The sequence below is a fragment of the Mustela nivalis genome, assembly GCF_964662115.1.
Source record: "Mustela nivalis genome assembly, chromosome: 10".
In the NCBI taxonomy this organism is placed as follows: domain Eukaryota; kingdom Metazoa; phylum Chordata; class Mammalia; order Carnivora; family Mustelidae; genus Mustela; species Mustela nivalis.
The window spans coordinates 41,525,232-41,549,566 of NC_139029.1; the positions used below are offsets into that span (position 1 = coordinate 41,525,232).

The 24,335-nt window shown below is 42.4% G+C and overlaps 2 protein-coding genes across 4 annotated transcripts in view; one reads left to right on the plus strand and one right to left on the minus strand.

The window, feature by feature from the left end:
- The window catches only part of IFT25 (intraflagellar transport 25), a 33,679-nt gene extending 33,410 nt beyond the window's left edge, over positions 1-269 (minus strand). Inside the window, exon 1 of one of the 2 annotated variants that reach the window (XM_082688524.1) lies at positions 137-269. The gene's annotated coding sequence lies outside the window, so the exon portion shown is untranslated. The remainder of the gene's footprint in view (positions 1-136) is intronic. The other variant, XM_082688529.1, reaches the window with a different exon arrangement.
- Positions 111-20,753, plus strand: LRRC42 (leucine rich repeat containing 42). 2 transcript variants are annotated; one of them, XM_082688511.1, is made up of 8 exons: positions 111-248; positions 5,276-5,762; positions 11,873-12,004; positions 13,177-13,295; positions 14,493-14,581; positions 14,751-14,864; positions 18,575-18,659; positions 20,254-20,753. In XM_082688511.1, the coding sequence occupies exons 2-8, from the start codon at positions 5,290-5,292 to the stop codon at positions 20,526-20,528; spliced, it is 1,287 nt and encodes a 428-aa protein (XP_082544637.1). In that variant the 5' UTR covers positions 111-248; positions 5,276-5,289; the 3' UTR covers positions 20,529-20,753. The 2 variants fall into 2 exon arrangements, with proteins under 2 accessions (XP_082544637.1, XP_082544638.1); XM_082688512.1 differs by lacking the exon at positions 111-248 and adding an exon at positions 1,441-1,545.
- Positions 20,754-24,335: the final 3,582 nt, after the last annotated feature.

Below are 24,335 nucleotides of genomic sequence, written 5' to 3' on the forward strand. Positions count from 1 at the left end.
ATGCCGGGTCCCGCGCACGCGCATCACACCAGCCCAGCCTTTCCCCCGCCCCCCCCAGCCCCTTGCCAGCCCCGCGGTCCCACGGCGCCAGGTCGCCCCCAGCCCCCTCCCTCCTCCCAACCTCTCTCGGTCCCACCCTCTGTAGCTTTGTGCCTGCGGCGTCGAGCCGCTTCCCCCATCAGGCGCGCCGCGGGAGGTGGGAGCCGCCACCGAGAAGCTGCCGCTCGCAGCCCCGGGCAGGGGCACAGGTAGGTGGCGGCCGCGGGCTGGGCCGCTCACGCAGCCTGGGGCTGCGAGTGGGGGCCGGGGGCGGGGTGTGAGGGAGGGGCGGAGTGGGGGAGGGGAAGACCGGGAAGGACGAGGTTGGGGTGTGGTCTGGGTGAGATGTGAGGATGAGGATATAGGGATGTGGGAGATGGGTTCAAGGGTGGGGTCGGGGTGCCTCGTAGGGTAATTGGGGGCAAGGTGGGAGAAGGGAGCAGGGTTAGTTTGGGCAGGCTCGGGGAGGGGCATGCGTGGGAATTGAGGGAGATTGCAGTACTGGGGAAGGGGAAGACGGAGTGGGATTTGAGAAGTGTAAGAAGGAAAGGATCCAGGATCGGAATAGAAGGAGTGGGGTCTAGGGGGTAGGGAAGAAAAGTTGGGGCTGTGGGTTGTGAGGTTGGGCTTCGTGAGGCGTGAAGAAAGGGGATTTTGAAGGTTATAGGCAGAAGACAAGAAAAGGGATGGGGAGATTGAAGTCCTAGGAGAGGGAATCCCAGAGACTGGGAGGAAGGGAAGAATACTTGAAGGACAGAGGAAGAATGCCTGGGGGTGGAACCGTGTAGGGAAGGAAGGAGAGGCAGCTGAAGGTGTGACAAGGAACCTCATTTCAGAAGGGCATTGGTAGGATAGGATTGGAAGGGCCTGAGGTGTGAGAGGTGGGGACAGGGATGCTGGGACTGGGTGGAGGGAGAGGAGTTAGGATTTGGGGTGTAGAGACTGGGTTTTATGTTAAAAATTCTAGAATTGGCAGGTAGAAGAACTGTAAGTGTCAGGATGTAGGAGAGATTGGCGTGCTCCTGGAGCTGGGTATGGTGTGGCCCTCTGGAGCTTTGGGGGAGGAAAGGGTTTGGGTGAGAAGGCAGGTAAGGAAAGTGCACTCTGTAGGGAAAAAATGAGAGGGGTGGAAAATTGGATAATGGTGGTGACACAGAACAACCAAGGCAAGATTGTTAGTTGGTTATTGGTGGTTTGGAACTTGTCTCTGTTCAAGTTTTTGCGTAGGAATTTTCTCAAGAGTACTGCATTTTCAAATAAACCAAGGGTGTCTGAAGCCTTGGGATGAAGGCCATGGCTTGACAGATGTTTTCCTGGTGTGTGGATGTGGGTAATTTCTGCCCTGGTAGAGGGAGGAAGAGAGGCCTCAGCGTAGCTCTGTCCTGGCTCTGTTCCTACCAGCTCTTTCCTTAGATGGCCACTGGTTTTTTAATCTCCTCCCTGCCCTCCACCCCCCCCCCCCCCCCCCGCCCGCTTAAGCCAGTGAACGCCAAAGGGATCAAACAGGTGGGTGAGATTAATTTTTAACATCTTTTTTTAATCCTTAAGGCTGATGTCATATTTTTATTCTTGAGAGACAGCATCATGCAGTGGAAAGAGTCTGAGCTTTGGAGTAATACAGGCTTGAGATTGAATTCTGGCTCTGTCGCTAGTTCTGTTCCTTAAGTTACTTCGCTTCTCTGAGCCTTGTTAACCTGTTAAATGGCAACCCTGACCTAATAGGATTGTTGAGGGTTATGTGAGATCACTTGAGTACCTAGCACAATGCTTGGCAACTAGTAGGTACTTAATAAATGCTAGCTATCAGACCTAGTATCATTGTCGTCATCACTGTCATTACTATGATTTATCTTTAGGGGATTGTTCTTTTGCCTGCTAAAGTTAGGTGCTTTCTTTTTTCCTTCACGTTAGAGAGCCATAGACTCAGCTCACAATTTTGGTCCTGTGCCCTCTGCCTCTTATTCCCCCTCTCCAGTCCACATGATTGGCGGGGTCCTGCTTCTCGCTTGGTAAACTGGCTTCAAGACCTAGAAAGTTGTCATGTTTAGTTATCAGTTATTTTAGTTCAGAGGCTACGGAGTTCTGAGTTCTTAATGTGGTAAGGTTACATTTTATTCATTTGACAAAATTACGTGCTTTAAAATATAGTTAATGCAGATCTAAACTGGACATTCTTGAAGATACTAATTATTTTGGTTTTCCAGTTTGTAGGGGATTTTTGCCATGGTGTAGAACAGGCCTTGTTGCCTGAGGACCCATTTTTAATAGACCACCATGTACAACAGCCAGGCATAAGCAAAGCCAAATATAGAAGTTGTATGTGGAATTCTCTTGCTTTTATGGTTCTTAACCTTGCAAGACTTAAACATTCATTTAATTCTTAGCTCATTCTATAGTATCTCACAAACTCTCAGGAAGCTTCTTATTGAGCGAATGCAAGATGCAGGAATTTAGTAGTAGAAATCAAAAGTTACCAGGATTCCCTGAACCAAGTACCTCAAGTACGTTCATTGAAGAGCCAGAGGAGCCTTGGGGCTTCTGGACAGAGACTGTGGATTTTACTCTTCAGGAAATACTGGATTTTTTTTCTTTTAATCATTTAGAAAGACAGTCAGCATTTTGTGAGTAATTTAGAAGTAAAAAATAACCAGAACTAGGCCTTTTTTGAAAGTGATCCCTGCAAAGAGAAGCTGCCAGGATTTGGGGCAGCCTGGGTTAGCATCCTTGCTCTGGTCCCTGGCTGCTTGTGCCCTCTGCTGGATAGAATCAAACTTTTCTGATTTATACCTGAAGTGGTCATTTATCCACTTGTCTGTTTGACTCCAAATTTTGTGGAACACACTGTTGGGGTGAGGGTTAGGAGTAATGTGAATGGGCAGACCCTGTTCCATTGTCAGGGAGCTTATGATGTGCCGATCCATTAGAATATGTTCTCCCCTTAGAATTTGCCTTTCCATTATTACAATCAAGTTATTGCTTTTTAGGGCCATGCCTGGTGACTAATTTCTGATTCACAGGTAGAGTAGGACTCCAGATGTGCAAATCTAGGGATAAAGACTGAGGGGATCTGCTTTATCTCCTCATCAAGATTAAAGTATGTGAAGTTGCAGGGGACAGATGCTTTCCTCTGCTGGAAGAAGGGCTTAGAATAAGTGAGGCATCGCCTTAGCAGCAGGCCCTGAATACTGGCAAGAGTATGGGTTATGAGAGCTGGCACCGTGACAGGAGTTTTTTGTCTGAGTTTTAGGTTTTTTTTTCCCCTGGTAGTACCAGTAGCAGTATCCTGCCATCATTTGCTGTGCTTCTACCACCTGCAGAAGGGTCTGGCCAGTTGGGGAGGAGCCTGCAGCTGTTGCCTGGAAGAAGAGCTGGCTCCTAGCAACAGTATCAGCAGGCCCAGCAGCTCTGAGCACTGTGTCTGTCCCTTCGAGGTCTCACCCTTTCTCTCATTCAGTTCAGCACCTACCTTTTGAGGGATTACTCAGTACTAGGCACTGTGTTGGGCCTGGGAAAAAGAGATGAATCAAGTCAAATAAGTGCCTTACCTTCCAAGAGCTCACAGCTCTGGGAACATTAGCAAGTGAACATAGGACACAGGGCTAAGTGCTATATAGAGAAGAGACATGGGTGCCCTGGGAAAACCAGACAGGCGTGCACCGGTGCAGGGGTTAGTGAAGATTTCCCGAGAGAGAGATGATGGTTGAGCTGAGTTTTAATGATGAGTAAGGATTAGCTAGGTCAGGAAAGCTGAGAAGGATGTTCCAACCAAAGGGAGCAGAATGGGCAAAGACCAGTGAGACAAGAGAGCACACATCCAACTTACTTGGGTGGTATGGCATGGCATAGGGCGAGAGAAGCTGATCAGGAAAGGGTGAGGCTGTCAGACTAGGCAGAGCCCTTCTTTCTGATGTGCTTTTACCCACATAATTATCCTCAGGAGAAACAGGGATCATACTGATGCCCACAAACAGGATCACTGTTTGATCTCCAAAGACTCAGCGTTTTTGATCACTGACTTGATTGTTTGCTGACACTTTTACGTGGCATCAGAGCTATAGCCCAGCCCTGCATTGATGGAGAAGCTGGGTTACTTCACTCTAAAAGTCAGAGTCTTTTAAAGATAATGGCAGCTATTTGACATATATAGAATTTTAACTCTCACCTCTCTTTAAATTGTTGTGGAAATGATAATCAAATGTTTCTGTTTAATATAGGAATTTCTCCTGTGGTTTTGAGATCTCACGGTTTCTCAGGAAAACAAAAATTTATTCCAATTAATGCTTGAGCACAAAATGTCACCCATAGGGTTGCATAAATGCCCACTGTTTTTGTGTTTTGCCTTATGTCAAAAGTGTCCTAAATAGAGCCTTAAGAGATATGATGTTTCCAATGGGTAGAATATTTTTTTTTTGGTTAGCTCTTGTGATGGAGGTCTTTCTTTGTAGATCCAAAAAATCCTGTTGCTGGTGTTCCATGCAAGGCTTAGCAAATGAGTAAACTTTAGTTCCACAGATACCCACTCAGGGTCTGTTATATGCCAGAGCTAACTTAGGGAGTCTGGATGAATGAAACATGGTCCCTCTCCTCAAGGAACTCAAGCTGGTGGAACACAGGCCTGGGAATAAATCAGTAGCAGAACACTGAGACAACAAAGACGTGGAGGGTGCCAGGGTAGCAAGGAAATTACTAGTTTCTGGTCTTCATTCCTATGCATAGTTACATTTTTTAAAACAGTAGTAGTAAATTCTATATGTACTGTTTGTAACCTGCAAAACAATAAAAATTTTATGATTTGAATAGCTGCCTAACATGCCATGGTATGGATGTATCATAACTTACTTAATAACACCCCTATTGTTGGTCATTTAGGTTGTTTCCAGTTGTTTTGTGATTATCAACTGTGCTGCCATGACTTTCCTTGTAGATGATTCTGTGTGCTTCTGTAACTTCCCCAGGGTGAATTTTAGGAATGAGATTTGAGCTGCCTTTTGAAAGATGAGTGGGAGTGCACCAGATACAAAGAAAAGGGGGAAAGTAGGAGTCAGCATTTCAGGTAGAGGGAGTAGAAGCAGCCTGTAGGTGTCAGAGTTCACAGGCAGCTGGGAAGCTTTATTTCCCCAAACCAACCAAAGGGCCTTCCTGCTAGGCTTGTAAAGCTCTGGGCATGGCACAATGAAGTTACGTGTACAAATGGTGTGTTAATTGGATTTGCTTCCTCTGTGCCTTGCTCTTACAGTTGCAACCAAGGCAATGTCTTACTACCTCAACTCAGAAAACCACCTGGACCCAGGACCCATCTATGTACGAGAAAATGGTCAGCTGCACATGGTCAATCTGGCCTTGGATGGTGTCAGGAGTAGCCTGCAGAAGCCAAGGCCTTTCAGACTGTTTCCCAAAGGCTTCTCTGTGGAGCTTTGCATGAACAGAGAAGATGATACTGCACAGAAAGAGAAGACTGATCATTTCATCTTCACATATACCCGAGAGGGGAATCTTCGGTACTCTGCCAAATCTCTCTTCAGCCTCGTCCTGGGCTTTATCTCCGACAATGTTGATCACATTGATTCCCTTATTGGCTTTCCTGAGCAGATTGCTGAAAAGCTGTTCTCTGCTGCAGAAGCCAGACAGAAATTCACAGAGCCAGGTGCGGGGCTGAGGGCTTTACAGAAATTCACAGAGGCCTATGGAAGTCTGGTACTTTGCTCCCTATGTTTGCGAAACAGGTGGGTATTCTGATTAGGATAGTGAATATTTTATAGATGTGTTAATTCTGTCTAGTTCTGGGGCTTCATGGGCATGGGGGCTTCCCCCATCAAATAGCACTTCAATTTAAAACTCCCAAATACAAAGTGGCAGGCTATTTTGAGAAAAATCACTGTCTTTCTCCCTATCTACCCCCCCCCACCAGAAAACAGGTTTATTTTGAAACCATTTTGCCACTGCTTGATGGCCACCACTCCTCCTTTCAGTAAAAAAAAAAAAAAAAAAAAAAAATCTTCTACCAACTTTTCTAGTATGAGAAAATAGAAACGACAGGGTATCATCTGCCAAGTATCTTAGTATGCTCCTAGGGATGGGAGATTAGTAAGTAGAGTTCTGGACCCTGTTCCAATTTCAAACTTCTAGATATTGAGCATTAGATAAAAGGTAACTTTAAAAGAGTTATTAAAATTTCAAGTATCCTAAAGTTTGGAAATTTTCAAATAAGGTCTGTTCACTTTAAAAATAGAAACTGCCAGTTATTTTACCTGGGTTTATTCAGGAATAAAAGAGAATTGCAATCTGGGACAATCAAGCTATGGCAAAACCACAGGCAAATCTGGGGGAACAAAGGAGACACATACTTTTTTAAGGAGGAAAGAAGGAAGCTGAGAAGGTTGTTACAAACTAAAAATCCTTTGGAGTAAACTAGGAGTTTGAAGGGTGGAGGCTTTTCATTGATGATACTATTGCTAGGCAAGATGAGGAAAGCATTTCTTCCTTTGTCTGGGAATAGTAGAGTAGTATTCATGTGAAAGGTCAAGTCCGTGTAAGGTCAAGTCAGGCTCTTCCTCGTGGGTCTAGGGCCTGAATGCTCCACCAGCAGAAACCTCACGACTCCCATTTTAGTGAGGCTTCCCCATGACATATTTTGACAGGTCTGAACACCAAGGTCTATTTTCTGACAGAGAAGATGTTTTCTCTTCTGACTTGCCTTTGCTTATGTACTTTTATTGATGTATTTAAAGTTTCTAGGGCACCTGGGTGGTTTAGTTGGTTGAGCATCCTAGACTCTTGTCCACAGCTCAGGTCTTGATCTTGGGCTCATGAGTTCAAGCCCCACTTTGGGCTCCACTTAAAAAATAAATAAAGTTTTTATTCCACCATAAAATGACTTTTAAAGCATCTACTAATTTAAAAAAACAACAACAAAACTCTAGGGTTGCCTGTGTGGCTGAGTAGGTTAAGCCTCTGACTCTTAATCTCACCTCCATTCTTAATCTCAGGGTTGTGAGTTCAGGCCCCATGTTGGGCTCTACTCTAGGCATGGAACCAATTAAAAAAGAAAAAAAAAAACCTTTGAAAAATGTGGAAAATTTAAAAATAGAAACTGCCATGCAAAATAATTTAAACACCAAAGGTACAAAGTGAAACATAACCTCTCTCCCATTTTATCTCCTATTTCTCCAGAGGCAGCTACTGTTCATGATTTCTTTTACGTCATTTCAGAGATATCCTGTACATATACGTTCATCTATAGCTCTCCCCTTTGTTACACAAGTGGCCGCACACTGCTTACACTGTTACCCACCTTGCTTTCTTGATATATTTTAAAGATCATTTGCTGTCAATACCCGTAGATTTTAAAAATAACTGTAGTATGCCATGTGTGAACCTTTTTTGTGATTAGAAAGTGTGAAAGGTAGCTTACTATTAAGAAGTACCATCAAGAGCACCATTAAAGCAAGACTAAAAAAAAACAGCATGTAAGAGGAGAAAGTCATACCAGAAAGCATAAGCTAAACTCATATGGTTTAAAAAGCAAAAAAGAGGGGCACCTGTGTGGCTCAGTTAGTTAACCATCTGCCTTAGGCTCAGGTCCTGGTCTCAAGGTCCTGGTATTGGCCCCTGGGGCTACGTGCTCAGTGGTGGGTCTGCTTCTCCTTCTCCCTCTGACCCTCCCTCAACTCCTCTCTTTCAAAAAAGTCTTTAAAAAAAAAAAAAAAAAAGCAATATTTATATAATGGGCTCAGAAATAATGGTTTCAGCCTAGTCCAAATATTATACTTTAAAAAGACAAGGGATAAACACATGCAGATAGGGTCAGAGCTGTGGACTTGGGAGCTAAGCTGGCACCTTCTGAAAGCTCCATCTCTATGCTGCTGCCAGTAGAAAAAGATTTACGTTGCCTGAATGAAAAAGCTAAGCAGTATTTAAATATATAACACGGATATTTAAAATAACATTTTACTCTTTCATGTATTGTTTCAAGTTATTTATGTTCATTGTAGAAAAAATAGAACCATGAAAAGTAGAATTATGATAGATGTTTTAAAATTATAAAGGTAGTACATATTGGGAAATATATACAGCTATAATTTTAAGAAATTCGTAATCCTACTATTCATGATAATCATTTCCAAATATATATCTTTATAATTTGGGAATATACTCTATGTACAACTTGTATTCTGTTTTTCCCCATGTACCATTCTAGCTTAAGTATTTCTCCTGATAGTGAAAATGCTTCTTATTCATTTGTGATGCCTGTGTACCACTCCAGTAGTCAGATTGAAGGAGAATAGCACTTTCATTCATGTTTGACAAGTACATAAATTAGTGATATTTCTGGAAAGCAGCTCAGCTACTACATGTATCAAGAGCCTTAAAAATACCCATACCATTTGATTGACCCATGAATTACATTCATTGGGAATCCTAATTTTTAATGTAATACACAAACATGGGAACAAATACTTTCATATAAGGGTGTTCATTACAACACTGTAACAGTGAAAACCTGAAAGCTGAATATTTAACAATAAGAATTGAATTTAAGCCATTATGGTACATTCATATGGTGAAATATTACATAGCTGTTGAGATAGTACTCAAAGATTAAAATGGTGTGAAATGTTCATATACGACACATTTAAAAGGATTTAAATTGCATGTACTATATGATCCAATTTTTTAAAAATCAGGAATTTTTATATGTGTTGTATATATAGAAGGAAAAAGAGAAATCTTTCAAAATGCAATCTAGATAGTGGGATTGCAGTTTAATTTTCTTTATAACTTTTCACATGTTCTTAATTTTTTCTATAAGGAACTTGTATTTTTTAACTAGAAAGATAGAAGAAACATTTTTAATGTGATTGTGATCTTTTGATTCATACTTTATTGCAGCAATTCTAAACTTTGTTGTCTTGTTCAGATACAAGATTAAGATTTTTGGGGCGCCTGGGTGGCTCAGCGGGTTAAGCCGCTGCCTTCGGCTCAGGTCATGAACACGGAGTCCTGGGATCGAGCCCCACATCAGGCTCTCTGCTCAGCAGGGAGCCTGCTTCCTCCTCTCTCTCTGCCTGCTTGTGATCTCTCTCAATAAATCTCTCTCAAATAAATAAATAAAATCTTAAAAAAAAAAAAAAAAGATTTTCAATTGTAGGGGCTCCTGGCTGGCTCAGTCTGAAGAGCATGGGACTCTTGATCTTGGAGTCTTGACATAGAGATTACTTAAAAATAAAATCTTAAAAAAAAAAAAAATTTCCACTCTGATCCCAAACTTCCCTCTCCTTTTGAATCTCCAGAGGGAAATAGGAAGAGGACAGGAGATTTGGGTTTGCTTTTATAATCCAAGGCTGATGCTGTACCAGCAAAGGTTTTACCATCATGAAAGGGTTCAGGTCAAAGGGAAGGAGAGTAAGAAAATTATTGAAAATAAGATAATTGGGGAGGTTTGGGCACTTACTGTGTAAGGGCATGTCACAAAGCTGCTTGTCAGAAGGAGAAGGTAATATCTTTGCAAATGCGTTCTGACCCTATAAAAACTATTTCCTTCCTGTGTTGAAAGCCCAGTGATTTTTTTTTCTTTTTTTTTTTTTTTTAAAGATTTTTTATTTATTTGTCAGAGAGAAGGAGAGAGACGGAGCATAGGCAGACAGAATGGCAGGCAGAGGCAGAGGGAGAAGCAGGCTCCCTGCTGAGCAAGGAGCCCGATGCGGGACTCGATCCCAGGACGCTGGGATCATGACCCGAGCCGAAGGCAGCTGTCCAACCAACTGAGCCACCCAGGCGTCCCAGCCCAGTGATTTTTAATCTGACCAGTGGTATGGGAGACAAGTATGTTTCCCTTAAAATACCACTCTATGTAATGACGTGATTGTAATAACTACTATGAAATGAGGTTCTATAAGATGCCTGTACTTCTGGAATATTGTTTATAGTTTTCTTAGTAATCCTTAAGTAATCATTTGCCCCATTTTCAGCTAGAGAAATTGAGGATCAGAGAGGTTGAGTAACTTTTCACAGTCACACAATTAATTAGGGTTGTTACAATCCAGACTTAGGTGTATCTGACACTAAAATATGTCTGTGTTCTTTCTGTTGCTTCTCTATTACACTATTCTGAACTGGTTAAGGGATAAATTGGAAGAATAGCATTGAGCGAGACCCGAGAGCTTTGATCATGTCCTAGATAAGCATCTAGTAGTGTCTGTGGCTTTGCATGTTGGTTTCTCAGCCTTGATTTTTGTAGTTTGTTAATCACATTATACATTGTTATGTCCTTTGCAGATAACCCTTGTTTCAGAATTACTAAAAATCTTTTGGTTAATTGATCAAAGGTGGTGTGGTTTTTTTCCTCTGATTGCCAGTAATCCCCCAAATCCCCATTAACCCACTTCAACTCTGTGATTGGAAGATGGAAAACAGCAGCTTTATTTACAGTGCAATTAAAATACGTCTGAGTCAATAAGGCTCAATTGTGTACCCAGCTGAGCTCTGTCACCAGGCAGCTTAGAGAGGGTATCAGTGCCCCATGCCATCTGTACGTAGCAGTCAGGCCAACGATCAGCTTCAGTACATCTTATTTTGATTGGAGATAGGAAGAAAAGAGGTCTCACTTCCCTCTTGCCCTCACATTATTCCATCTCATTTTTGGCAATTATGATCCTACTAACAGAAGAGAGAAGTGAACACTTTTAAGTGTTAAATCCACAGATCCTAGCATACCATTTTGCTCTGGAAACTTCTAGACACCTATGAGGAAAGTCGATGGGAAAGGCACGCTCTTACCACAAGTCAGTTTTCCTTTCTCTTTGGATCCTCTCCTATTTCCTGTCACACCTAATCCCTTTTCATTTTTTTCTCACTGACATCATCTGAAAATCATCTGAAATAGATGAACAACTAGAAAGCAGGGCGGAGGCCCCAGCCTGGGCTGCGGAATGCCCTTTTGATCTCCCTTTCCTCTCCAGAGGCCTCCCTGATGCTTCCTGATAACAGTTTGCCAAGGTGCTCCAGTGTAATTAAATTGTTTGTGCTCACATGTTTGTCTTAACCATCTAGATGAGCTGGAGTCCTTGTAGTCTGTCATACTGCACGTACCTTCAGAGAAAAGTTAACAGGCGCAGTAGAGAGGGCAACTATTGAAAAGTGTTTGAATAGAAATGGTAAAACACGATCTGCCAAGTATCTCTTGGTATATTCTTGGGGATGTGCAGAAATTAGAACCCAGAGTTCAGGCCCTATTCCAGTTTTCAAACCAGTAGTTACCAAGCCTAAGATAAAAGGCAACTTCAAGGGGTGCCTGGGTGGCTCAGTCAGTTAAGCATCTGCTTTTGGTTCAGGTCCTGATCCCAGATTCCTGGGATGGAGCCTCACTTCAGGCCCCCCACTCAGCAGGGGCTCTGCTTCTCCCTCTCCTCCTGCCCCCTCCCCCTGTACAAACGTGCTATCTCTTTCTTTCTTCTGCTCACTAAAATAAAATCTTTTAAAAAAGGAACTTCAAAAGAATGAATGATTATGTTTTTGAGAATCCCAAAGTTTGGAAATTTTCCCATTAGGTCCCAACACCAAAGTCTGTCTTCTGACAAAGCAGATGTATTTTCTCTTGTGTCTTGCCTTTGCTTGTGTATTTTTATTTAAAAGTTTTTCCTCCACCATCATGTAAAAAGACTCACGGTATTCACTAATGAAAAAATTCAGCCTGTACCCACATAGAAATGGGTGAAGTCTGCTTATTTCATAGTTCCTTGTCCTGATGGAATGTTGACTATATCACAGAGCCACAAATGGTAATGTTTTAAAAGAAGGAAAAGAAAAGCTATTGATTGCTCTCCATGCCCCACAGATACCTGGTGATTTCAGAAAAGCTTGAGGAAATTAAGTCTTTCCGGGAGCTGACCTGCCTGGATCTTTCCTGTTGCAAGCTTGGAGATGAGCATGAACTTCTAGAACATCTCACCAATGAGGCACTGTCTAGGTATTGACCTGCCACCCCTTGTAGATGAATTGTTTTGTTTTTTTTAAAGGATGATACATGGGATCATCTTGAAGAATGCTGATTACTTTCCAATCCTGTGTTTATTTGCTACTTACTTTCTTTCCTAAAACATTTTCAATCTCCTCTACTGGGCACAAGCAATATAGATTGAACACTTCATAGGAAGGTAAGTCAGTTGGTTCATCTTCTAAATAATCTTTATTTCAGCGTGTAATAAATGAAACTACATGGGGTGAAAATGATTTTTCCCTTGGTCTGTCCAGTCCTAGTTTATTCTAACAAGAGATATTATACAGTTGTCTATAAGCATTCTTTTCAATGAACTATAGATTATTTCAAAAATAAACTATTAAAGAGTGCCTAATTCTTTTCAAGAGCCATAGTTTAAAGAAATCACCCAGTACCATTCACAAATAGTCCAGCTGATCTCCAGTTGCTCAGTCTGGCCAGCAGACAGGAGGCCAGACAGATTCTTCTGTGGTTTCATAAACAGCCGGAAGCATAACAGCATGACAAACTTGAGTCTAACCAGCTTCCTGGTGCCTGGCTCAGACAGCAACACCTACACACTGCTCCATACAAAGGTATTTTTGTGTGAGGTTTAGTAAAGTTTCAGATGTCTTATGTGTGGGGCAGTGGAGGAAATTAATACACTACTTTCAGGTTAGCTGGATGGATTGGGCTATGGGTGTACCCAAAAAACTAATCTGAAAATCTGGATTTATAAAGCCAGTCAATATTAGAGGATTGTTTGCTTTGCAAAAAGAATTCTCATAGGAGTTATTCAGTAGACTTTCCTGACATATTTAGAATGTTTCTGGTTTTCACATAGGATTTGTCGTGAATGCAGCTTTTGTATAAAACAAGGTATATTTATCCCCTTAATGAAGTCCCTGTTTACCTCATTTGACCATATACCCTTAGTGCCCTCTGCCATCTGAGATTAGTACTACATGACACTTTGATCCCTAAGTTAACCTGCACTTAGTAAACAGCGCCAAAGGGTTTATAACTCTGCTATATGCATTGGGTGTGAATAAAACAGGACGTAGAAGGTCCTTTTATTTTTAGGTGAAGTTTACGAAAGCCTGCTCTTGTACATAGGCTTTCTCAAACTCTAAGTGATTTACTTACGGACTTTGTTTCCCTAGTGTAACTCAGCTCCACCTGAAGGATAATTGTTTATCTGATGCCGGTGTGCGGAAAATGACAGCACCAGTTCGAGTGATGAAAAGAGGCCTTGAAAATCTAACATTATTAGACTTATCTTGTAAGTTTCATTAGACATTATAGTTCTTAATGTTGGAAGAATGCCCTAGAAATCACCTAGTTCTTCCCTGTCATTTTAGAGGTGGTAAGATGGAGGGCGGTGACTTTCCTAGGTGCCACAGCCAGCTAGTGGCAGAGCAGGAGTAAAGCCATATGCTCTTGACTCCTGACCACACACCTTTCCCCGTATGCCTTGCCACATGCATTTGGGCCACTCACAGTGTGCAGACAGGGCAGCCTTTTATTCTAGTCATGGCATATATAAAGGACGTCTGGCTTACCTTTACTTACTCCCTGTGTTGCTGATTTATAGTGTCTGTCAGCTGGGTCTTTGAATCAATACTTGCTTGATGAAAATCTGGGTAAATTCACAGTTGTGATAACATACTCAGGATTAACCAGATGTTGACTTCAGTGGTAGAAAGTCAATAGAGATCATTTACAATTTAATTGAGCATCCATTTAGTATATGGCAGGATGGTGTGGTGTCAGAAGAAGGAAAGGAACAGGGTTTTAAGGTCAGACAACACTCCTTGCTCTGCTACTTTTTTTTTTAACAACTCTGTACCTTTGAACAAGTTATTTAACCTCTCTGAGCCTCAACTTCCATAAAATAAAGATAGTAGTGAATGTCCAGCCTCCCTCCCAGGAGAGTGTATTTATCCAGCAAACATTTTTTTGAGCATCTGGAATGTGCCAGGCATTGTCTTCATGGCTTTGAGGACTCAGTGCTAACTACAGGACTCTCTGATTTGAGAAGGTAATATGTAAGAAAAATTTCTGAAATAGTGTAGGTTAGTAAGAGTAGTAATAGTCTCTGTGTCTAAATGCCTTTGAAAATCTTTTAAAACTGTCTTTACTTTGGAGATGAAATACCCACGAGCAAAGTCAGATAAACCATTTTAATACATGTTTATGTATGCAGTTTTCATAAGGCTCCAAATTAAACCCTTCGGAATAACTTCCTGGTTTATTTTTCTGCTAATCCCCACCTCCTAGAAAGTTAGAGCTTTATATAAAGGATCTTAAGGGTCATCTAGCATGGCTGCTCCACATTACAGACAGGATGAAGATAAGATCCTAACAGTAGTTAGCTCTGAAAAGTTTGCTCACTCAATACTTTATATTTTATCATTGTTTGGCCTTTTTTCTGAGCTCTACTGAATACTGTTATACAGCCTATGTTTTTGACATCTAGGTAACCCTGAGATCACAGATGCGGGAATTGGATACCTCTTCTCTTTTAGAAAACTAAACTGCTTAGATATTTCTGGGACAGGGCTCAAGGTAAGACATTTGTTCCCTTCTCTTATTTCTCCAGACTCACAATTAGATATATTTGGCTCCTGCTAATTGGTGCTTAGAAAGGACTGGTATTTGTGATGGTGTTTATTTCCTACTGAAAGCGAGCAAGAATTGACCAGACATTTGTGCCTTCTTGTTCTTTCCCTCATAGGACATCAAAGCTGTCAAACACAAGCTCCAGACCCACATAGGCCTTGTCCACTCCAAAGTGCCTTTGAAGGAATTTGATCACAGTAACTGTAAGACAGAGGGCTGGGCTGACCAGGTACTTGCAGTTTTTCTCTCTCACAATTATATGGCTTCTCGTTTTAAGTCACCAACTGCCTTAGTCAACACTTTGAACAAACATTAATCTTCTGCGTAGTCTGACTGAATTATCACCTTCACATCAAATCATAGGCACTGATGGCCCTTACCTGACCCAGCTACGGAAGGCAGGGTGTCATATGCCAGTCCTTAGACCTCATGCTCTGATCTCTAGGTCAGGCCTCATCCTTATTCACCCTAGAAGAAAATGTCGTCTTATAAATGACTCAGAAAATTAGCAAACTCTGGCTTGCTTTGCAAAAAAACAGTATGTCCAGCTGCAGAAGGACACATTCTCTTCGCAGCTTGTAGATGCTGGAAAGAGAATAAGGCACGCTGAGAACATTTCAAATCTGACTCTTCTCCTTAGTTTGGACAAATTTCTTAGAGCTTTAGTGAGGAAATGTCTTTGTGTGTATATGTGTGTGTGTGTCCTCTCACTGTGCGAACCCTCCCATTTTCAACTTTTTGGCTGACTTTCCTTTGATTCTCCCTTGTCTTCTTGGTGGTGTTCTTCAACTTAGTAAAGTAGAGACCTAAGGAGGAAGTCAGAAGGTAACCAAGTCGTAGGGCACCAGTAGATGGTGGCTTGCCTGGGGCTGGTGTCTTTTTCTTCAGACACTTTAATGTTTCTAGAAGACCCAGCAAACTGTTTTGTTTTGGGTTCCTCCCTGGTCCTACTCTAATGTGTGATGGTGAACCTATCTGAGTGCCTAATTGTAGCATCACCTCCATATAAGTAATCAAGAAGGGGGGACTCAGGATTTCAGGAGCACTGTGATGTTTGTCCACACGATGCATACTGAAATCATTATGACAGTTTGTAGCATCAGATGAATCCTGCATGTATGCAGTGGAGTTCAAGCTGGTATGGGGCGGACATATGAAGGCTTGATGAAGTTCGATAGCAAGGGCATAGTAGAATGAATATAGGCTATGGAGTTTAGGAGACGAGGGTTTGGGATCCTGACTAAGCAACCCAATAGCTGTAGCACTTAAGGTAAGTTGGAGTTACTGTTTCTTCATCTAGAAAATGCAGAAAACAGGACCTCTCTTACAGAGCTTAGTAAGGATGAAGTAAAACACCTAGCTGGCATTTAACCTGGCCTGAACGTACAGGCGTACCATGGAGATACTGTGGGTCTGGTTCCAGACCACCTTGATGAAGCGAATATTGTATTAAAGCAAACATTGCTGGGTGCATGGGTGGCTCAGTCAGTTAAGTGACTGGCTCTTTATTTGGGCTCAGGTTATGATCTCAGGGTCTTGTAATTGAGCCCTACATTGGACTTGGAGCGCGGGAGGGAATCAGTGCTTGAAATTCTCTCCTTCTCCCTCTGCCCCTCCCCACCACACCCTCTCTCTTTCTCTTTCTCTCAAATAAATAAATCTTTTTAAGAAGTACAAATACTGCAATAAAGCAAGTCAAGTGAGTTTTTTGGTTCCCCAGTGCACATAAAGTATTTGTGTACCTCTAGTCTGTTAAGTGTATAATATCATGTCTAAAAAAATAAGGTGCTCACATTAATTAAAAATATTTTATTGCTAAAAAATGTTAGCCATCCCCTGAGTTTTCAGTGAGTTATCTCTAATGACTATAACACCTACAATAATAATGAAGAAATCAGAAGTGGTAGGAGCATTACCAAAATGGGACAGAGACATACAATGAACAGCTGCTATTGAGAAAATGATACCAGTAGACTCGCTTCACACAGGGTCACCACCAACCTTCCATGTGTGGAACACGCAGTATCTGCTTCAGCCTAGGTCCGAGGTGTGCCTGTAAGATGATGAGGCTCCTTCCCACACACAGCTTCTGTTCATACACCCCGCTCGGGCCCCTGGAGCGTGGCCGCAGCGTTTTCCCCGTTTCTTGCTGATCCCTTGTTGAAATGTTTCAGGCTGACTCCAGTCTCCTCCTGCCCTGCTCTCTGCAGGTGACAGGAAATTAGGGCCAACTAATAGCAGTCCCCTTACTTCCCTGTCTCTGTCTCAGAATGTCTCCGTTTCTTCAACCATACCCTACCTCCCTCCTGTCCGAAGGCAGGTGTGCCACCGGCTTCCAGGGATGAGCCCTTGCATGTTGGTGGGTTCCAGTCTCTGGGGTCTCCCTCTACTCCCCCGCCTGTCCGTCTTCAGTCTCATACTGTTGGCTACTTGCTTTCTGTGTATAAATGTGACTTACCCTTTTTCTGACGTGTTCTTCATCCCCCAGTGCAGCTGTGAAGTGGTTTCTACGATCTTGCCCACTTTCTCACCGCCCGCCCGGTTCTTAATCCCTTGTAACCTAGGTCTGGCCTCCACTGCTCTTTGGCGGGTGTTTTCTTGCAGGTGGCGTGTGATCTCATTCTCCATCTCTCCTGGGCTTTTCTGCACTGCTGGTATGAACACGCTCGCCTTACGCTTCCCTCTCCTGGCTTTTCTCCCACTCCCCTCTCACTCCTCCCTCTGGCTCCTGCTGATTCCCCTCTCCTCCTCTGTCTTCTCTCACTCTCCTGGTGATCGGAACTGTTCTTACAGCCTTAGCCTTCCCTGTGGGAAGATTTTACCCTCTCTGACACATTGAACCTGTTCCTAAATACTGTCCATAAATCTCTACTGGGAACCCCAGACTCAGTGTGTCCAGAACCAAGCTTATTTTCCTCTTCCTTCTCCCCAAGCAGCTCTTCCTATTGACATTCCTGTTTCTGTCAGTGGAAGGACTGTTTTCTGTATTGCCTGCTGAGTCACCAGGTTTGGTTTATGCTGGTGTTCTCTAAGATCCGACCTGTTCCCCATAGGGAAGTATTGTAGAAGGGATGACACCTAGTGTTTACTGGGTGCTTTCTGTGTGCCAGCCACTGCTAACCTCATCATTTAGTCCTCAAAGCAGCCCCGGGTGGCTGTGTCCTATTGTTAATACTATTTTACAGATGAAAATACTGAGCCTAAAATATTAAATCACTTGCCAAGGATACCCTGGCTAGTAGACAATGGCGCTAAACTTGGAACTATATTCTTACATTCTTACATTACATTCTTGCATTACATTGTCCTGTCTGTGTCCTGAAGTGTTTTCTTTGGCTTTCTTTATGATCATTTTATTGCATACTATGATGAGAAATAGTAAGTTAAAAGTCATTGTTACTTGTGGTATATGTGAAATAATCACTTTATTTATGCATAGTTTATACTCAGCCAAATTTCCCAAAGAATTTGTAGTAGTTTACCGTGAAAATAGATTTGTAACAGTTTTGGAAAATGGAAACCTAGCATGGGATGTCATGAGAACATGGAAACATGGGCATTTTATACACATACAAGAGTTTGAATTATATTTGATATATTTTAAGGCATGAAAGTGAGTCTAGGGATGTGTGAAAATTATTTAATTTAAGGCTTTACACTTCTTTTTGGCTTGCAATGGAGATGAAAATAGATGGGGAATCAGCTTGATAGACTTTTCCCGAGTCCTGCAGATCCATATGTCCAGCGTGATTGTTCTGATCAACTCTTGCATTAAAACAGAAAATCCGGTCTTGACTTAGTTACTCTTACCACCACCTGTCATCTGAAGTGAGATTACAAGGCTTTGTGTTTATGGAAGGGATCTGGGGGAACAAGGAAAGCTAGAGATTAAAAGCTTGAGATATTGTTCAGATTCAAATCTTTCCAAATATGTTTTAGATTGTTCTGCAGTGGGAACGTGTGACTTCAGAAGCTGTGAAGCCACGAGAAACCGGGGAGCCTCGAACAGCAGCTCAGCACTTCTGTGAGAAATTCCCTTTTCTTTGGAATTTTTGCTGTTAGGTTATTTGCACCCTTAAAGCAGTCAGCCCTTTTCACCCAGTGGGCAAAGTAATTATGATCGTATGGACTTAAATCATCAGGACTTCTATTCTCTCACCATGCTACAGTGTCAGTTCCCACTTGGCTTTGAGCACCACCACCAGGAACATAGTTAAATGTCTGTGTATCCCATCTTTGTGGCGGCACAAAAGTAGATCGAGTACAGAACATTAAAAAAGGAATTAAGTCTAGCCAAAAGATGGAAGCATCCCAGGTGTCCATCAAAAGATGGATAGGGGCGCTGGCTCAGTCAGGGGAGACTGCCACTCTTGATCTCGGGGTTGTGATTTTGAATCCTGTATTGGGTATAGAGGTTAATTAAAAATAAAACCCTTAAAAAATTAAAAAATATATGGATGGGTAAACAACATGAGGTATTTCCATATAGTAGAATATTTAGCCTTAAGAAGGAAGGAAATTTGGGGGCATCTGGGTGGCTCTGTTGAGCTTCTGCCTTTGGCTGAGGCCATGATCCTGGGATCCTGGGATATAGCCCCATGTCAGGGTCCCTACTCAGCAGGGAGCCTGCTTCTCCCTCTCCCTCTGCCCCTCCCCCACTCATGCTCGCTCTTCCTCACTCTCTCTCTCCCTCTCTTTCTCAAATCATTAAAAAAAAGAGAAGGAAATTTTGACATAGTGTTATAACGTGGATGAAATTTGAAGAAATTATGCTAAGTGAAATATAAGCGAAAGAGAAACATGTTTTGTGATTCTTATTGTAAGTTGTTCCTAAAATAGTGAATTTTGTAAAGACAAAATAGAATGGTGGGTATCAGGGGCTGGGGGGAGAGGAAAGGGACTCACCCTTTAGCAAATACAATGTTTCCATTTTGCACTAAGTGAAAGTTCTGGAGAAAGATGGTGATGATTGCACAACAGTGTGAATGTACACAGTGCCACAGAGCTATACACTTAAAAACCATTCAAGTGGTAAATTTATGTATATTTTACCAAAACTTTTTGAAAGGAGTCAAGCAATAAAATCAAAATGAAGGAAAAGTAAAGGTAACAAAATAAGAATTCAGGGCCTACCAAAAGCTATAGAATAAATTGGTATCATTTGTTAGGGTTGTGCCCCAAATGTGGCTCTTGTTTAGAAGACTAAGTCCATATTTTGAATAATAATAGATTTAAGATTTTCTGAGCTTTAATTGTGTGCTGAGCACTTCATATGTTCTATCATTTATCTTCACATCACGCTTATGAAATTAGTTTTATAACCTTACAAAGATGAGAAGAGTAAATCTCAGAGCAGTTACTTGCCCAAGGTGACTTTTCCAAGAGAAAGCAGACCTGGGATTTGAATCTAGATCTGTCGTCCTCCTGTGTGAGTGTGTGCCTCCAGCCTACACTAGTGCGCAGGCCAGGGTCACTAAATAGGGCCTTCAGAAGACAATAAAATGAATCCAAGTCTCTCCCTATTTGTCATCTTCCTTGGATCATCTTTCTGGACTCGGGCAGGCCTTCACACCCCAGCATGGTCAACTTATTGTCGCTCCCTTCTGTCACTCCTGCAGATGGCAAGCGGGCTCGGACAGAAGCCCCCGTGAAGTGTCCCGTGGCAGACACCCCCGTGAACTCTTCTGAGAAACTCCAGTTCTATAAAGAGAAAGCCCCAGACTGCCGTGCACCATTGTTAAAGCGGGAAGCTGTCTCGAGCCAGGAGTCAAAGAAGAGCAAGAAGAGAGCTTTTGAAGAGCCAGAGAAGGACCAGAGCAACTCTTCGCAGTCTTCAAAGCAGAAATACGTGTGTCTTGCTGTGGAAGACTGGGACTTATTAAATTCCTACTGATTGGTAGATAGGAGTTGACCTCTTTCCCCCGACTCTAATGTATGAGGAAAGGGGGCTGATGGTGTTTTCCCTTTTGTTTGACTTTACCTATGGTATTAGCATAGCAAGCGGATATTTCTACTTTTGTGGTGGGGGAGGGGAATGCTATGGAAGTATGTAATAATTTCTAATGTATATTTTCAATACATAGTAATTTTTTCAAATAAACGTTTTTGCTGTCCTTAAGTTCTGCTTGTGAAATACAGACTAGAGCCACAGGAAATAACACTCTGGTGATTTGGGAGAGAAGGCATGTGAATTAACAAGGCAGCTGAGCATGATTTATTACTATAAGGTGGCCCAGCTAAGAAAGGGTGTGTGTGTGTGTGTGTGTGTGTGTGTACACACGCACACCAGTGTATGGCTACCATCATTGAATATCTCCTTTGTGCCACACCCTGTCCTCACAACAGCAATGGAAGATAGGTTTTAGCCCCACTTTAGAGTTCAGAAAAGTCAGCCTCAAAGAGCACCTGGGTGGCTTAGTCAGTTAAGTGTCGACTCTTGACTTCAGCTCAGGTCATGATCTCAGGGTTGTGAGATCGAGCCCTGTGTAAGACTCTACGCTCCATGCGCAGTGGGCTAACTGCTTGAGGATTCTCTCTCCCTCTCCCTGTGCTCCTCCCTCCACTTGCGTTCTTCCTCTCTCTCTCAAATAAATAAATATTTTCTTAAAAAGGAAATAAAGAAAGAAAAGAAAACTCAGCCTCACATTAAGGGAGTTAATGAAGGTCACAGAGCTCATAAGTGATAGAACCAGAATTCATACTCTATTCTGTCCTAAAGCCCACTCTTACATTGCCTTCTTAAATAACAGCTACTGTTTATTAAAATCCCAACTATTAAGTCCATGAAGTAAACCACCAAGAATCTTCACACAGTCCTGCCAAGTCAGGGTTATCATCACCTCTATCTGACAGAAGAGGAACCGGAGACCAATAACTTGGCCTGAGATCAGTGCTTAAGTTCTGTCGTGCATGTAAATTACTTGGGGCTCATGTTAAGATGCAGATTCTGGTCAGTAGATCTGGAGTAGGGCCCAAGAGTCAACATGTCTAACAAGTTTCCAGAAGATATTAGTGCTTCTAATTTGTGGACCACTTTGGATAGCAAGGCTCAAGATCTTCCCTATCCCATACAGGAGCCCCTAGTGATATGTGGCCATCAAGCACTTGAACTGGGCTAGTCCAAGTTGAGATGTGCCATAGAATATACACTGGGTATCCTATCACAAGGATCAACAAGTGTGAACAAAAAAAATCTCCCATTTTTAAAGTATTGATTGCATGTTAGAATGGTAATTTGGGGGTTAAAATACGCATTTCCCCTGTTTTTGTGTCTGATGTGACTACTACAAAGTTTACATGTCTTATATTTATGATACGCTTTATATTCCTACTGGACAGTGTCACTGCGGACCATCCTCCATCCTCACAGTGAGCTTAAAGCAAGACTTAACTGGTGAGTACAAGGAAGGCAGTGGATACCTTGAGGAATTAACACATTGGCATGACATACATCAGTGTGACAGGTTTGACATTTGGAAATGCTCTACGGTTCAACCAGGATTGTAGTATAGGGGTGGATCTTGAGTCTGATAAATGTTTTGTTTGCTAGGCAAGCTGCTCCGTCCATAAAGGCCTGTTGTCCCGGATCATGAAAAGTTCTGATTCTAAAATTTGTGAAACGGAAAAAGCAGATTAGATGCAAATTGCTTTTTTTTTTTTTTTTTTGGTAGAAGTAGAGTTTTGAAATGTCATTTGGATGGACATTAACACACCTTGCCAAATTCCAAGTGCAAATACACAGCCTTCCTTCTCAAACTTCACATATGTCATTGGTCCAATTGGAGTCTAATTTGCTGGTCACCTCAGTCCTCCCACCTCTATTGTTGCCGTAAGGTGACACTGTCAGAGGGGGCGTCTGAAATGGCTCGTAAAACAGCTCCCTGCTCTCATTGTTTTAGAGGGCAAATCTTCAAAGCCACTTCTGATTACCTTTGCTTTCATAAACACAGTGTACTTTTGAAGTGGACATTTCACTTTCTTTCATCCTTTTTTTCTTTCAAGGTTCTTGTTTTCCTCTGCTGATGATGCCTTTAAACAGATGATTTCTTGTTCTATCTCAACAATTTGTTGTAGTCATTCACACGGAGTTATGAAAGTCTAGGCTCTGTCTAAATGATTGAAACAAAGGATCAAGGCCAAGAATTTATGACCAGCATAAAATAGATGGGGTAATTTGCGTGTGTGTTTAGCTCACCTGCAAGAATTAGCTATTTTTAAATTAGAGTTTCTTGTTCCTTCTTCGAATTCACTTACTCATTCTTCATGAACTTTAGACAAGTGAGTTAATTCTGCTAAGCTTCAATTTACCACTTTAATACTAAGCCATTTACCTACTGGTGCTTGTAAAAATGAATAAATCAGTATTCTCAAAAGTAAGGTCCTTGGACCCCTGCCCCAGCATCTCAGGGCACAGTGAAGGGGTGGGGGGGGGGGGTGAGTATTCCTGTGTTCCAATTGTATTTGCTGAATCAAAAATTTTTAGTTGATTGGAAGTGTATAAAAATCTAACACGAGGCCACCTTTTCTTCTCACTCATATTTGTAAAATGCTAAGTACTCATTTATTCACTTGGAAAGCTATCTGTTGAGCATTTAACAGTGCCTGGTGCTGGCAGACACGAGATGGTGCTTGCTTTCAAGGAGCTTACGTTCAAAAAGGGCAAGGAGACCGAAAGGACAGTGTGTCAATAAGCTAAGTCCAGGTGGAAATCAGTACTTTAAAGAAAGTGGAGGGTCATGGGGAGGGTTAGTTTAGACTTTAATTTACAGGATTATAAGAGACCTCTCAGGATGTGACAGTTGAGCTGAGAGGTATGAGGAGTTAATCATGCAAAGGTCTGGATGAAGGGGGTCTTGGTAAAAAAGAACAAGTGCAGAAGTCTCCAGTGGTGCGTGCTGACTGGCATGCTCTGGGGACAGAAGAAGAAAAAGAATAAAGGCCAGATGACTAGTGCTTGGTGAGTAAGGACTAAGTAAGTAAGACAAGTTTAGGAGAGGCAAGTGGCAGATCACCTAGGCCTTGAGGGTCGTGGAATTTGAATTTTTATTGCAGTGTAACAGGAAGCCACCAATGAAGCCTAAAACACATGTCATCTGAGATATTATACGTAATATAGATAAAAGATGTATTTATTTATTTGAGAGAGAGAGAGAGCATGTGTAGTGGGGAGAAGCAAAAGGGGAGGGAGAGAGAAACTCAAGCAGACTCCCAGCTGACCGTGGAGCCAGATGTGGGAGCTCCACGCAGGGCTCGATGCTGTGGCCCTCAGATCATGACCTGAGCCAAAACCAAGAGTTGGACACGACCAACTGAGCCACCCAAGTGCCCCTGATTTGTATTTTGAGTAAGTAACCCTTGCTGCTTGGTGGGCCCCATAGGTGGAGCCTGGATCATGGAAGGGACACCATGGGAGCAGGGAGTCCCATGGGAACCATGACAGAAGTCTGGGTGAGAGATGATGGCAGCCGCAAAGTGGGCAGTAACAGTGAAGATGGGAAGAGCTGGATTCGGGGGCTCTTTTGGAGGGGGAGCTGATCATGTTGTTGAAGTTGGTGTCAGGAAAGAAAGGAACAGAAAGAATAAAATAAAAACTGACTCATTCCTTAAGGTATTGCCTGAATGGAGTGAGTCCTGGTGCCATTTACTAAGACTGGACAACGCAGGAGAGGAACAGGTTTGGGGTGGGTGGGAATCAAGAGTT